The sequence below is a fragment of the Cynara cardunculus genome (genome assembly GCF_001531365.2).
Source record: "Cynara cardunculus var. scolymus isolate 2C chromosome LG 11, CcrdV1, whole genome shotgun sequence".
Classification (NCBI taxonomy): domain Eukaryota; kingdom Viridiplantae; phylum Streptophyta; class Magnoliopsida; order Asterales; family Asteraceae; genus Cynara; species Cynara cardunculus.
Genome location: NC_037538.1, coordinates 5,375,878 through 5,391,347, shown reverse-complemented (window position 1 = coordinate 5,391,347; position 15,470 = coordinate 5,375,878). Strand labels below are relative to the sequence as shown.

Here is a 15,470-nt window from a genome sequence, read left to right as displayed (position 1 = left end):
ATGGTGATGGTGGCCGAAATCTTTTAGGGGTAGGGATTCATTTAAATGTTGATCAAATCCCGTGATTTCGTGTGTTTTACACACACATATGCACACACACACACACGTTGTATGTAATATAATAATAAGATCGTACTTTTCAAGTAAAAATAAGAGAAAACTAAAAAAAAACACTAAAATACCCTCCACTTAACGAGTTTTTTAACGATCATTACTGAAGGGATCAAATCGATACGATTTTGTACAACACAATGACCATATTGGAAACTATAAGGATGAAAAATGTTATAATTAATAAAACCACAAGGACTAAATTTGTAGTTTACTTCTTATTTGATTATTGTTTATTTATAGTAACCTTTTTTAAGGATAGAAATGTCATTCACACCATGAATTATGATGTAATCATGTATTCAAGTTATGATCATTTAATATATCTTAGGCTTTTCCACTTCTGGTTAACATCCTCATAACTCAACAATTTCATATCAAATAGTCAACAAAGAGTCACCAAGTATATATATATATATATATATATATATATATATATATATATAAAATACTAATTTCTTAAAATATTAAGTGTGTATATAAATAATATGTCATGGTCTAAACAGCTAAGGATTTTCGGTTATGGTCCAAGTCAAGGGTAGCATGTTTTTCATATGATATTTGTAGATTTGCTTTGTTTCTTGGGCAGAATTTTTTACGATATGATAACACATTTTACGAATTTATTTTGTTTTATATAGTAAGTTCATCGGATATGACCTACATAAATTGTCAAAAAGTTAAGAAGAAAGCTATATCAGGCATGGCAACAGGGCGAAGATGGGTTGGGGATTATGGTTTTTAGTAATAGCCCCGGCCCCTATCATCGGCAGGTGCAGGGATTCACATCCTGTCACGGGTCAACCCTGGTCAAACCCCATGAAAAATATTTGTTAATTTGAGTCTACTGAGGATCCCCGTCCCAACCCCGGTTTAAATGAATAAACTTTAAGAATTTATGTTTACATATTTGATCTGACCATCGAAGAGTGTTTAGATTTAGTGATTTGTTTAGGGGTGGTACGTATACGAGAGTATTATTTTACAAATAGTTTACAGTAAATATCACAAAAAAGAGATATAATTTACAAAATGAGGTTTAAAGTTTAAGATAACAAAATAAGTGTAATTAAGCAAAGGACTTTGATGTGAAGGAAGGTTAGGTATCAATTACACGTCGGGCTATTTTGTCTTTGCATCAAAAGGATGCAATCAAATAAACATATAATTATATACAAAGCCAAATTTATTTATTATTACCAAAAGGGTATTTGTATAATGCAGCGAGATACATCTCTATTTTAATGCGTTTTATTTTGTCTCAGCCGATGTTATAATACGATTTTATGTGGTATTGAAAAAACGATAATGTTTTTATTTTTTGAATAAAATATAAATTTGAAGGTATCATAAATTCTTTTTAAAAATATATCAATTTTAGTATCAAATTAAATATTTAAAAGTGCTTGTTTTCATTTATGTAATTTCTTTGATTCAATTTTTTTATTACAATTTAATTTAGATTTAATAATAAAGTAATTTATTTTTGGTTTAATAATATAATCTTTTTATAAAGATAATAATTAGTATTTTGTTAGAATTCAATGACCATCCTAAATATATTTTGGATTTAACATAAGATACCTATCTAGTATTGATTATGTTTATCCGCAGTCAGTTACACGAATTCAAACATGAAACTTTAATAAGTTGTACATACGCACAATTTACTTGTAATCTTGAATTTTAAGTAATATGCATCAATAAACAGTACTTAATGCATAAAAAATGATTTTTAAGAGTTCTTGTCAAATGCTTTATAATATAGTATAGATAACCAGTACTATTATTATTATTAAAAAATGTTTTAGGTATTTTGAAGAATTAATGGAATCTTCATATTGATATGAATTTGGTAGAGATAAGATATATGAGTGAGTGATTTATTTGAAAAGAAGCACTACCACCAAAAATGAAAAGGAAAAGGAAACCAACACATTCCATTTGGTAGGGTACAAGAAAAGTGGAGTGGTACCACAAAAGGGAAATGGATCCCAAGATGGGTTGTGGGATTAATTACAGAATCAGGTTTTTTAAGTTTATTTCAGATATTTTAAGTTCGTTTTAATAAATACAGAAATAAACCTGATTTAGGGTGTAACAGTGGTTACGGAGAGCAGAGCTTTTGGTTTTTCATGTTGTTAAAGAGAAGAGCTTGTCCCACCCATCAGTGAATATTTCATGGTTGGAGTCGACGACTCTTCCAGGGTTCCTGTCGATTAGACTGAATTTTAATCGGGCTGTGAAAAATATTTGTGGCCTAATGATTCTTTTTAGTATGACTCGATCTAGATTTCATCTCGAACTTATCAAGATCAGTCTTTTTTTAATTAGATTTTTATCTGACTTTCTAAATGAAACTTTTTTTTTGGATGGATCTTTTATGAGTTGGACCACACATGGGGCAAAAGACACTAACCCATGTCTTGTTTTTTGTGTTAAACATAAAAGTGAGAGCAACATTATGACCTATGTAAAGTTTTTTGAATAATTTAATTTATAATTTTAATTAATGATATTTTTATCTGTTTAATGAGTTTAATAATTTATTTTTTGGTTCTTAGTAAATAATCTGTGATTAATGATTGAAAATGATCATTTTAAACTAAGGGACCGTTTACTAAAAGGTTACCTAGTAAGTACTTACCGGACAATTTTTCTCACTGAATGAACATGACAAGAGCCAAGAATTTTACCCGGTAAGAGCGATGATAAGGATGAAGAGTCTTACCCGGTAAGTGAGGGTGATGACTCTTACTCGGGTAAACGCTTACCAAGTAAATTGTTGCATAAGATACGTTTTAATGTACTACAATCTTATCCGATAAAATAAATTATAGTGTTGACTTTTACTATAAACACTTACCGGGTAAACATTTGGGTAAACGACCCTAACATTTGAATTGCTGGCTTCTAGAAAACAACTCAAAATCTTACTGGTTAAGTTACCTCTCAAATTATCATTAGGAATACTGTTGTTTGGTTTGTTAACTCAAAATCTTACCTGATGGCTCCATCTACGTTGCATATACATATTGTAACAAAATTCATAACAAATCATATAAAATGTCGATATCAACTCTTTTCATCTGAAGGACCACCATTACTTAAAAATTGACATATCGAATAACAACTTCATATACATTCGCCTAAAAAAAGCGACAGCATAAGAAAATAACGTGAGCACAAACTGATCATTGATCTCTGTCGACTGTACATACATGCACAGAAGTTCTAAGACCTCAACTACCCTTGTAAAAGGAGAAATAGAAAACGACACGCTCATGAACTGTAACACAAATGCTAGCTTAATAACTCCGAATTCAACTTAAACTATGTGAAAATTATTGGTAATCCACAACTTTGAATTTATACGAAACTCACATATCTCTTTTTCTATCCATGTAGAAAGTGTTGTAACATGAATCTTTAAAAGTCTATCAAATATTCAAAAAAGTCATAGAAATTACAACAAGATTAATAAATGAATAATTTAAAAAAAAATGCATAAATCGGGGATTTAATTTTGAATTATTGATATTATGATGCCACTTCACATAGGACTAGACATGCCCAAAGGCTCGGGTTTTTTCAGGTCTGGGTATAGGTCTTTCTAGCAAAAAAAATGGTTTGGGACGGGTCGAGTCGAGTCGGGCTTTGGGATTGAAAAAGGGTCCAATCGGGCTTTTTTCAGGCGGAGCTTTTTCAGACCAAGCCTATCCGGGTCTACCCCAAAACTTCGGTCTGACCAAGCTTCAAACTTACTAGACTCGAGAGTTTTCGAGTCGGGCATATGAGCCGAACCTCAAACTTTTATATATACCTAACATAGACTTTGTAAAAATACTAAGTTAAATGGTTTAAAAATCATCGACAATACGATCGAGTTGAATGGTTTTCCAAAATTTCATTAAAAAACAACAAAAAGAAGAACGACGTCGGTTTGAATCTCGTGTTACCCACTTAATTACCAATAAAAATAGCGGTGAACACGTGAGATGACAATAGTTTTTACCTTTCAATGTATTCACATTCATATATTTCAATATAAATTAATTTTATTTATTTATTTATATCCAAAAACCATGTCATATAAAACAAAAAATCCAACCACAAAGGTGGTGCCTAATTGATTTGAGTTTGAGCTCATAAAGTCAAAAGTGCATTGAGATCTCAGGTTCAAATTTAAAGATAAATAAAAATCTCTTTGTGACCACGAATGTTCAAATCTAGTGATTCCGGACTACTCGCAAAGTAGGTCGTCGTCCTGAGATTAGTCGGTTCGCATAACTAGTTTAGTTAAATATCCATGTTAATAATAATAATTAAAAAAAAACCCTAATGTATAATCAAAATAAGGTGTGAAAGGTGAAATGTACCTAAATATATCCATCTAGCCGACTATTTTTTAAAATGGAAAAAGTTGATATTAAGAAGGGTAAGAAGGGTTCTTCATTATTGGATCATTCTAAATTGAAAATCAACACTAATGTGGTACATCGAAACAGATCAATTTCCATGATAAACGCAATTCATGGGGTGGGGATGATATTAAAAATGATCAATGGTCCAAATCTTTTTTACGCCTCTCACCTTAATTTCTATTTTCACACGATTCTTCCTTCATCTCACCATTGATGCTTGTATTTTTTATTTTCTTTTTACACTTCCCGACTTATATGGTAATTAGATATATTTACAATGAGATTCTACCATAAAATGTCATAAAAGCAAGTTTGGTTTGGGGTCAATGCTAATTTTTCAAGCATATAATGTATCTTATTCCTAGTCCGACTCCGTTTACCAACTCTTACCCTAGTAAACATCTATCTGTAAGATTTAACACTTTAACTTAATTTACAAGGTAAGATTTTAATCAATTAAAATGACATCGTATGCAACATTTTATTTGATAAACATTTATCAGGTAATAATAATCACTCTCACTTACCGAGTAAGACTTTGAATCCTTATCATTGGTCTTACCGGGTAAGATTCTCATTTTATGTCATGTTCATCAAAGTGACCAGCAAACATTTATCGGGTAAACATCTAGTAACAGGCCCCTTAGTCAGACTTTAAAGAAATTGATCTCATAAGTCTATGATATTCGACTTAAAACCCGTTAAAATCAAGTCACAAGCCCCTAATGATATGATAAGCGACTTGACAAATCATTTCAAGACAAGCAAATCTTTAATGATGAAATCTAAAAAAGATGGTTTGAGGGATCATGGTTCGGAAAATGTAGAGGCCAACGGAGTTTAAGGTTGTTTACTGGACACTTAGGCTGCGTTTGGTACATTGGATGAGACAGGACAGGACATGACAGAGGACGGAACAAAAATCACAATCTAATGTTTGGCGTAGCATGAGACAGAACAAGAACCCACTGTCCCACGTTTGGCATGACATGAGACATAGACAAGAATTGAGACAAAGTGAGACAACATAAGATAAAAGATGCTTTTTCTTGTTCCACCAAAATACGTGGAACAAGATGGGACAAAAATGAGACATAAACTAAAATATTACAAATATACCCTAGTTTGATGATAACATTAATATAATATTTGTTTTAATGGTCATCATTGCTAGTTTCGGCCACCGTCACCACCAGCAGTCACCGGCAGCCACCTCCACCTCCTCTTACACTACAATAACATCCTCCATGGCCTCCACAACCACCATCCACCATCGCCCATTTCCACCTCTACCATAGTCGACCACCGACTACCACTATCTATTGCCACCACCACTACCGCCTTTCGCCACCTCCAACTCCTCCTCTACTACAACAACCTCCTTCACCATCGACTACCACCGTCTATTGTCACCTTTACAACCACCACCCATTACCACCAACACTACCACCCGTTGGCCATTTCCAACTCCTCCTATACCTCCACAACCACCGTCGACCACCGATCACCACTGTCCATTGCCACCTCTACTACCACCATTGCCACCACCACTACCACCGTTGGCCACCTCCAACTCCTCCTCTACTGCAACAACCTCCTCCACAACCACCGTCGACCATCTCCATCGTTGTCAACCGCCGCCTCCACCACCACAATCCACCATCTTCACGTCATCTATAACCATTGTCGTCTACCAACCACTACTGCCTCTACCTCCATAACCATCGTCGGTCATCGACCACCACCTCCCATCGCCACTACTACCGTCGGCCACCACCACCTCCACCATAATCAAAACCACCTCCACCATCAATACTGCTACCATAAACTACATCAATTTTTTCATTCAAATTTGGTTTCCATTATATATGTATGTATTCATTTATATGAAAATTGTGAAAAAAATATATAAATTACATTCTTTAATAATTTACTTTATTAATAACTATTATATAATATTTAAAATAATCAAATAATTTTGTGAGATAATTTGTCTAGTTACGTCTCATCCAATCCTAGTCATACCAAACACCAAACATGCACTTGTTCTGTCCAGTCCGGTCCCGTCCAGTCCAGTCCTACCCTCTTGTCATGTCCAGTTCTATTTTGTCTAGTCCTGTCTAATCATGTTTGCATACCAAACGCTACCTTACTATCTGGGTAACTCAATTATCTCTTACCAAGTAAGAGATACTTGTTGGTCGAGGGAGTGTTGGTGCCACTTTCTAACTTTACTAACCGAAAATCTTACCTTAAGTGAGGATAATGACTTACCTGGTTAGCATTTATCAAGTAAGAGACGCGTTTAGACTGATAATTTTGATAACCAAGAATTTTACCTAGTAAGGTAAGTAGGGTGCTACCTCTTACCCGATAAGCGCTTACCCCCCGAGTAAGCGTTAATTGGGTAAGTAGCCTTTCCGTTCTTATCGGGTCACATCTAGGTCAGCAACAATGGTTGATCAGAAGGTGTTGTTAAATAACATTATCTCTTACGTGGTACTACTTAGTACTTACCAAGGTAGAGGCTATAAGCAACGATAAAACTACCACGACGATATTGTATCGTAGGCATATGAGAAAGAAATGATGAACCACAAAGCGACACCAAAACACAAACAATGCGATATGAGATCACTATATATTCATATACGGTCAATCTCCATAAGTACATGAACGGTAAGGAAACAAGAAAATAACACCCCTCGAACGAAAAGCGAGAACCACCTATGGACTAACCTCAATGATCTGAGGACCAAGATACTCGATTCTATCCATCTTCGATTCTTTTGGCATCTCGATCTCCTCTAACCATCGGTAACACTTGCCATCTTCTTCGGGCATTGTCATTTGTTCGTCTGGGATATCATTTGACATAAACCATCAACAAAAAAGCTCTCAATGTTGTATAGTAATTTGATATTTCAATTATGTCATATGCGGATTCGCTCTGCGTATAATACGAATAAAAATCTGTTGTCCCCAAATCCTATATAACCCTTTTGATCCTACCGATCATTTAAAGAGACATCATTATTTAAATGTTTTTTATTCTCTCTCTTCAATACTTGGTTCATTCTTTGCTAACGGCTAATTACAACAACGAATAACAGACTATAAGTACAATTCGGAGTTGTGGATGTCTTACCCGGTGATACAGCATACGGGATATCTTTGTAGTATGAGCAATCTCGACCGTCTCTTTTAGAGTAGGGTGGGCCGACCACATCAAGAATCGCACAAGGTGTGATCGCAGTAAAGGCGTGTATGTTACCTCCAGACGTTGGATATAATACAGAAGTGTCGCAGGGGGCTGTAAACACAGTGTCGGTTTTCAAGCATGCCAATTTCGCTACACAATACAAAAAAATATTCGAGATCATTCATTCTCTCTTACGCAAAAAAGAAAACAGATATTCCACCGGACAATGGCTTCTTCTATCATATCAGAAGAAGCCATTGTCCAATATTCTGTCTATAAATTTAAGAGATTGTGGTTGAGCAGCAAGCAACACCGCTCAACAACGAGTATTTACCAAACCAAAACAAATGCATTCGGGAAAATAGGGTCTGGGGATAATATGTATACGGAAAAAGGGTAGTGGACTCACGATGAAATGAGGATGGATTGTTATAGGCGATATCAGGATTAACCAAATCATAGGCTTTAATGTGCACTTTGCCCAGCAAAAGCTTGCTGTAAACAGTCATTCCTGGATGGTTATGGAGAGGAATCACACCATTTTCCGGCAGAAAGAAAACATATAACTGCAAAACGGCGTAAAATCAAATGGTTACATAATCATAAACCCAAGACACCGACCCCACCCGATAAACAAAAAATCTATTAAACCATTGGTTATGTTAGCAACTCGGGCCGTATTTGATAGCTCTTTTAGAGAGTAATATTTATACTTTCATAGCTCTTTTAGAGAGTAATCTAACGAGGATTCATGTATCTTTTAGTTGGTATCACAGCCGGGGTCTGCAATTTGTACCCGTCTAGCCATCTCTTAAGACTCTGGGATAATCTGTGCCCATCTAGCCTTCCTCCTCTTCTGAAGGGCTCTTTGAACAGAGTACTGGGTATTGTCATAAACTTGTATGCATTATGATTAAAAACCGGAGTTAGCTACTGAATATAAAGACTATTTCTTGTGAATATTACCGAGAAGTTCTGGCTCTCATATACGGTGGTGTATACGACTACGGTACTATCGGGTTCAAGGAATTGCAGACTTCTTGGTAGTCCCAAATCTTCTGGCATCAGACCATCTTCAACAAGATATAATCCCATTGTTAAATATGCAAAATTCATAACAGAACATTCATATATTACCAAGAAAACTAGTGGAATCTTGAAATGATATAAATTTGTTGCCTCAATGGGTTTCTTTGTTGAAATCGTACGAATAAAATTGTCTGAATGATTCAGTGTTAGATATTCAAATTATTATTTGATAAATGATAATTCTTATGAATGGATATCATATATAATTACATTTAAAGATTATATGATATAATTGGAATCAGGTAATTTGATAATCGAATAGGAATTTCTGAAAACTTTATTAATTGATTGCTTTAGATTTTTTTTTTTAATTTTTTAAACTTTGTTACATTAAATAGGAACTAAGGCAACTGAAAACTCGGTTGCAGTTTTTGGCAAAAGCCAATAGTATTTGTTTTCCGAAGATTGAACCATCGGATCTTGAGTGTTTGAATAGTGGCTTCATAGCATATGTATCTACGTTATCAACGGTTTAGATCAATTTTGGAAATCCGAAGGTCATGTCTTTTTTCTTTTTTGAAGTATATAATACTTATATACAACAAATGCAACAAATAAACTTACACACCCTCCTCACCTTTGGTGAGGTTTGAACCTCTGACCTCCAAGGAGGCTAAAAGCTACAATACCGCTAGGCAAAAGACTTATTGTATGGACTAATTTTTTTGGGGATATTTCTTTCTTCTTTGCTTTCGTTTGATTTCAAACATCTTGATGATTTGTTCTAAATGTGTGATGGTTATTGTCCATGTCTAGTTTTATTTAGAGAAGACTTATTGTACGAACTATTTTTTTGTAAGTATATAATATCTATACACAACAATAAATGATAAAACTCGCATACACTTCCCACATTTGATGAGGTTGAAACCCTTAACTTCTAGAAATGTTAGGTTACTGGATACTGTTAGGCCAAAAGTCCTTTAGTTTGGTCTTTTATTATTGGTGGTAATGAATTTTAAGCGATCAAAGGTCCCGTGGATCTTATTCTCATATTGAGGGGGTTTTAATGCAAACCTTTGTGTGTTAGGCGTGCCCTTGATTATCATTTGTTTCTGATTTGGGGCCAATTGTTATTACATTTAGAATACCTTATGTGTTTTGCATCTTCAAAATTCTTACAAATTTTTATTAGAGGAAAGTTTACTCCACATTTTTTTATTAACTTGGATATCAACCCGTTATGCGAGCCTACTAATCTCAGAACGACTATTTGCTTTGCGTGTAATCCCGAGTCACCACATTTGAATCTCCGTGATCATAAAATAATTTTTATTTCTTCTTGGATTTGAACCTAGTCAAGCTCAAATCAATCAGGCATCACCCTTATGGTTTTATTTCACATTTTTTTTTCTGGTGAAATATTTCCCAAGAAATTATTTTCTTCTTTACTCCTTTTAACCTGTCTTTATTCTGAACTTGTTAACAAAGCGTTTGAACGTTTGGTTATTAAACTAGGATTTTGATGGTTGTTTTAATGTGTTTCTTTTTTATTTTTTTTAATGAGGTGACCATATGCAAAATCCACGCTATTTAAGTTCTTTTTTATTTTCTCTAAAATAAATAAAAGTTGAGATTTTAGAGCCAAAAAAATTACATCAAATGTTCATTAGAATTAGTCGAGGTTCACAAAAGCTGGTTTAGACACCCATGGTTAACCAAAAAATATATTGTTCCTTCTGATAGTAGCAAATGTCGTGTTAGGTAAGTGACTAACTTCTCATTTGTTTCAAAATCATATGTTTATTTAGTTAGGGTTCCAAATGTTTATAACGTAAAAGTTTATTGGTAAGTGTCATTATTTTCACTAACTTTACCAGGTAAGAATAAGATTCTTGCCCATCAAAATGGAATCTTATGCAACAATATTACCCAATAAACGCTTACCGGTGAAACTCACGTACCTTCTCTTGCCTCTTAAGTCTTACTGGTAAAATTCTCGACCTTGTCATGTTAATCGGTAAGATAAACAATCAAGTGTTAAAAACGACCTTTTTTTCATATTTGAAAGTTTCTGGTTTTTTTCAAACATGTACTATGTATGTATAGACACACATACATATTTCCTTTTGTTTGTATTTTTACATTAATTTAATGTTTCTAAATTTACGTCTCATTATCACATATCTTTACTAAATTATAAAATAACTCGTAATTAAAAAAACTGTTGAAAACAATTTGTTAAACTTATATATTAGGTATATGTTTAATAAGAAGTTATCTGAGAAACGCAACAAGAGATATAAACTTTTAATAACTTTTAGTCCCATGTCTATCTATGAATCATTATTTAGAAGGAAATTAATCCGGTATACCTCATTAATGTTGACATTCAATTAAGATTGATCTAATGATGAAGATTTCTTCTTACGCTTCTTACCGAAATTCAACTTTGTCTAATTAATGTATAATATCTTAAAGTCTCATTTTTATAACTTATTAATGTATCTACAGTATTTTAAAAACTCTATGTTTCAACTTTTAGGAAACTAAATGACAACCATCCGATAAATATATTTAAATACAAGATAATTAAACAATACTAATATAATATAATACTTGATTTTTAAAAAAATTACATTCTTACTTTAAAATAATATTTCAATTATAATAAAAGTTTGTAAAACAAATTATACTAAAAACAAAATTTTTATAATTTTTAACTTGATACATTCATATTTAAGTGGCCGTTTACCTAAACACTTACCCGGTAAGCATCTATCGGTAAAATTCAATACTATCGCTTACTTACCGGGTAAGATTTTATTCACTAAAACGCATCGTATACAACAATTTATCCCGGTAAACGCTAACCATGGTAAGAGTCTTTGTCCTTACTTACCGGGTAAGACTCTTGATTCTTGCATTCGCTCTTACTGGGTAAGATTATTATCCCTTGTCATATTCATCCGGTAAAGTAAAGTGATTTGATAAGCGCTTACCTGGATAAACGTTTAGTAAACGACACCTTAATTTCTATTTTATTCAAAAATTTTGTGGGATCTTAAAATTATCAAAACATGTTTAACCACCACCCTGTAATTTCTATTTTATTCAAACATAAATTTTATATATTTCTTTTTTAATAAAAATATTATATTAATTTTTCATTTTTAGGTTACAATAAAATCTTAAGTTACATTACATGTACTATGTACACAACCCATAAAACAACTCTTCAAATCATTTTGCTAATATCTTTAAAATTTGAAACATGTCGCTGCTTTTTTTTTTTTTTGGTAAAATTATAAAACACTTTTCCAAGTAGTTATGTTATTACATAAATGTTACTTCGAAATTGTTTATGATATTATCTGAATTTTGATTCTTTTGTGATTTTTGTAAAATTATAAAATACGTTTCCTTAAAATCCTCATTTTCAATAGAGACTTGGCTCATCGGGAACAAATATGACATTTAAGTATGAAATTCTAACCGATAGTGACTAGATGAGTCATTCCGATTGAGGTGCAATTATAGTTGACTAAGAACATCTCCAACATTCACTTGTAAAACACAAAAAAACATTAAAAAATAGTTAGCTCATTTACATCTCAAACTCCCGTTACACTCTAAAACACCAAATTTGTGGGTCATATGAAAACAATCACCAAATCTTTGGGTCTAGGGTTTTGCGGTTGAAGATTTACATGACATTATTGTCGTTCAATTTGAAGATCAGACAACATCGCTAGATGTTCACGATCGGTTAAAAAGGAATCGGCAAAATTAAAGTTTTGCCAGATTGTTGGAGATGCTCTTAGAGCATCCACATTGATACTAACATAAACCGGGCAACATCGCTAGATTTTTACGATCAGTTAAAAAAGAATCGGCAAAATTAAAGTTTTACTAGATGGTTGAAGATGCTATAAGAGCATCTGCATTGATAATAACATATGCCTTGTGTCATAATTTTGTTGGAGAAAGGAAAAGAAAATGGGTTTTACACCCATTTCAGACAAGAAAACAGAGTCTGATTCCAAACACTATTTGGAAGATGTTTATGGGTTCGTATAGTTCTATGTCAGAGTTTCGTTCTGTCAGACGATCAATGAGGAATTGATGTTACGGTCAATGAGGAACTGATGATGGAATTGAAATGATTGATTGGATGCGAAACCATTGTCCCATGAAACTACTAGTAAAGTTCATATATGATTTATCACTATAGCTAGAAGACTCTATGAGCACTTGTAATAGTGAAAAATTTGGACCACATGACTTGGAAAGTCAACAATTGTGCTACTTCAGAAAAAGTAATAAGATCTATGTAAAATCTGTTACGATATGTAACTCCAGAATTCAATTCGTTTATCTTATCCCGCCAATTTTGATGCGTAATTGATGGATCCGTGGAATTTCGTGCCACCACCAAAATTATTCCGGCATAGTGGGAAGAGTTTGTAACATTGTTTTGTTGAGAGGTCTATGATTTAGTTGGATGTATAATTTTGTTAAGAGTTGTTTATGATTACTGTTATTTAGTATAAGCTTCAATTCAGAAGCATTACAGTTCTGATGTTTGATTGAAACAATTAGCAAACAATTCTACGTCTAATCCTCAAAACTTCAATCAGATTCAATGTTCAATACTTATAGGCCTGAAAATAAGATGAAAGTAATCACTCACCGAGAATATGGCGAAGCTTCTGGTCGTCGGAAGTCGAAGGAACAGAATCAACGCCTTTAAAAACATCTAGACAAGACATATATAGCCTCTGCAACGGAAACGTAACCGGAGGAGGCCGTATCATCGTCATGCTGGTTTCGCAGCAGTGTCTCTTCTTCCTAATTCTCCTACTCTTATCGTCTACCTCAATTATCCTCCGCTTTCCATCGGAGATCCTCATTGATCGATCAAAAAAACACGATTGAAAACCTGCTTAAAATCAATCAACAACCTCCGATCCGATCATTTAACCATATCGAACCGATTACCACCTTTTCCTAATTCCAATCGATGATGAAAGTCTAGGAACACAATTGCGCAATGTCTGGAATTTAAAGTGCGGAAAAAATGGTGTTGAAAAAGTGGGAGGTAAAACCATGGGCGGCCATGGATGGAATGTATAAGCTTTCTAAAGGTTTCATTCAACCCGTTAACCGTCCACCGTTTATATGCCTCCACGGCACAATTACTGTTATGCCACTATGATTGATATTTTACGTACCGGTTAATTACATTAACACCCCCTCATGTTGTAAAAAACCAACTTTTGCCCCTCAACTATTTATTATAAATTTTGTATGGAGAAAATAAAAACCGAGTAAGAAAATAGCTAATACAAAGGGTTTAATATTATTTTTGATATTTTTGATGTTATCTGTTGATAGGGATGAGATCCGGAGAAAACCTTAAAGAAAGAAAGAACTGAATAACTCATTTAAGCTATTGACGATATGCCCTTCGGGTTAGTGATGGTAATGCCCATGGTTCCTTTCTTGGGCACTAGCCGCTTCGAGTTTATGATAAATCCGACCCATTATTCTTTTCCCTCTACTTTTACAAATTTCATAATCATCCCTTTTTTATTTATACAATTGCATTTTGGTGTGTAATATTGAAATAATCCTCGTAATTGATATGTAATATCTTATGCCAATTGTACAGATATTGTGCACTTTGGTCACACATCTAAACTCATGTTTTTAAAGTGTGTATGATAGATGAAGTATTTGGTCCCTTATAAGGCAAACTTAGCTCAGGCTAACTGTACAAATATTGTTTGTTTTGTCTACACACCTGGATTCGTGGTTTTAAAACGTGTCTGATAGAGGGGGTATCTAGTCCCTTAGACAACCTTAGTTTTCTTCCCCAACCAATGTGGAACCTTACATGATAACATATTTGATGTTTGTCGAAATAGCCTTCAAGCATCGGGTATGGTGTCATAATAATTTGGCATGCATATGATATCACGAACTTTTGATTCAAGATGTTAACACCCGGAACTTGTTGGTGTTTAGATGTCCATTTGAAAATCCATTTCAAAAGTTTAATAAAGTGATCAAAAAAAAGAATACGAAAATGGTCAAATTATATGTGATTTTACACTGAAATCACTTATAAATCACATGATGAATGAGACTTTGACTTGAGGTCCCAGATCATCCAAGTCACTCGTTCACTTTGGGTTTACCATGGAATTTTGCACCGCCATTATGGTACATTGTCGATGCTACTTAAACACACACACATATGTATATAGACATTTAAAAAAAAAAGTGTTAATTCGTGAGATCCATAAGATCCAATATAGACCACATAAATTTAATTAAAAAATAAAATCTAATTTAATTTAAAATCTTTTTTTACTCTCTCCTCTTTCATCTCCTGGTAACTTACATGCATACACTGTAAGTTCATTGTAAATATTTTTTAGAAATACTATTGTAATTTATGGACACTGAACACACTCTAAATTTACGAGATTCTGTATAGCTTGTGAACATATTGTAAACACCAACTAAATCAACAAAATAAAAAATCCAAACCTACTACTTCTAAATACCTTAGTACAAATGTTTTTAAGGTTGTGTTCATAAAGTGTTCACCGTGTGTTTATATTTAATTATGCATCCATGTGCGTGTACGTTAGGATATATATATATATATATATATATATATATATATATATATA

The 15,470-nt window shown here is 33.3% G+C and overlaps 1 protein-coding gene across 1 annotated transcript; it reads right to left on the bottom strand.

Moving 5' to 3' along the window:
• Window positions 1-7,146: 7,146 nt before the first annotated feature.
• LOC112522051 (plant cysteine oxidase 2-like) lies at window positions 7,147-13,860 on the bottom strand. Its single transcript, XM_025131116.1, has 5 exons — window positions 13,460-13,860; window positions 8,704-8,810; window positions 8,147-8,303; window positions 7,684-7,887; window positions 7,147-7,393 (listed from the first exon to the last, which is right to left on the bottom strand). The coding sequence occupies exons 1-5, from the start codon at window positions 13,677-13,679 to the stop codon at window positions 7,263-7,265; spliced, it is 819 nt and encodes a 272-aa protein (XP_024986884.1). The 5' UTR covers window positions 13,680-13,860; the 3' UTR covers window positions 7,147-7,262.
• Between the last annotated feature and the right edge of the window lie 1,610 nt (window positions 13,861-15,470).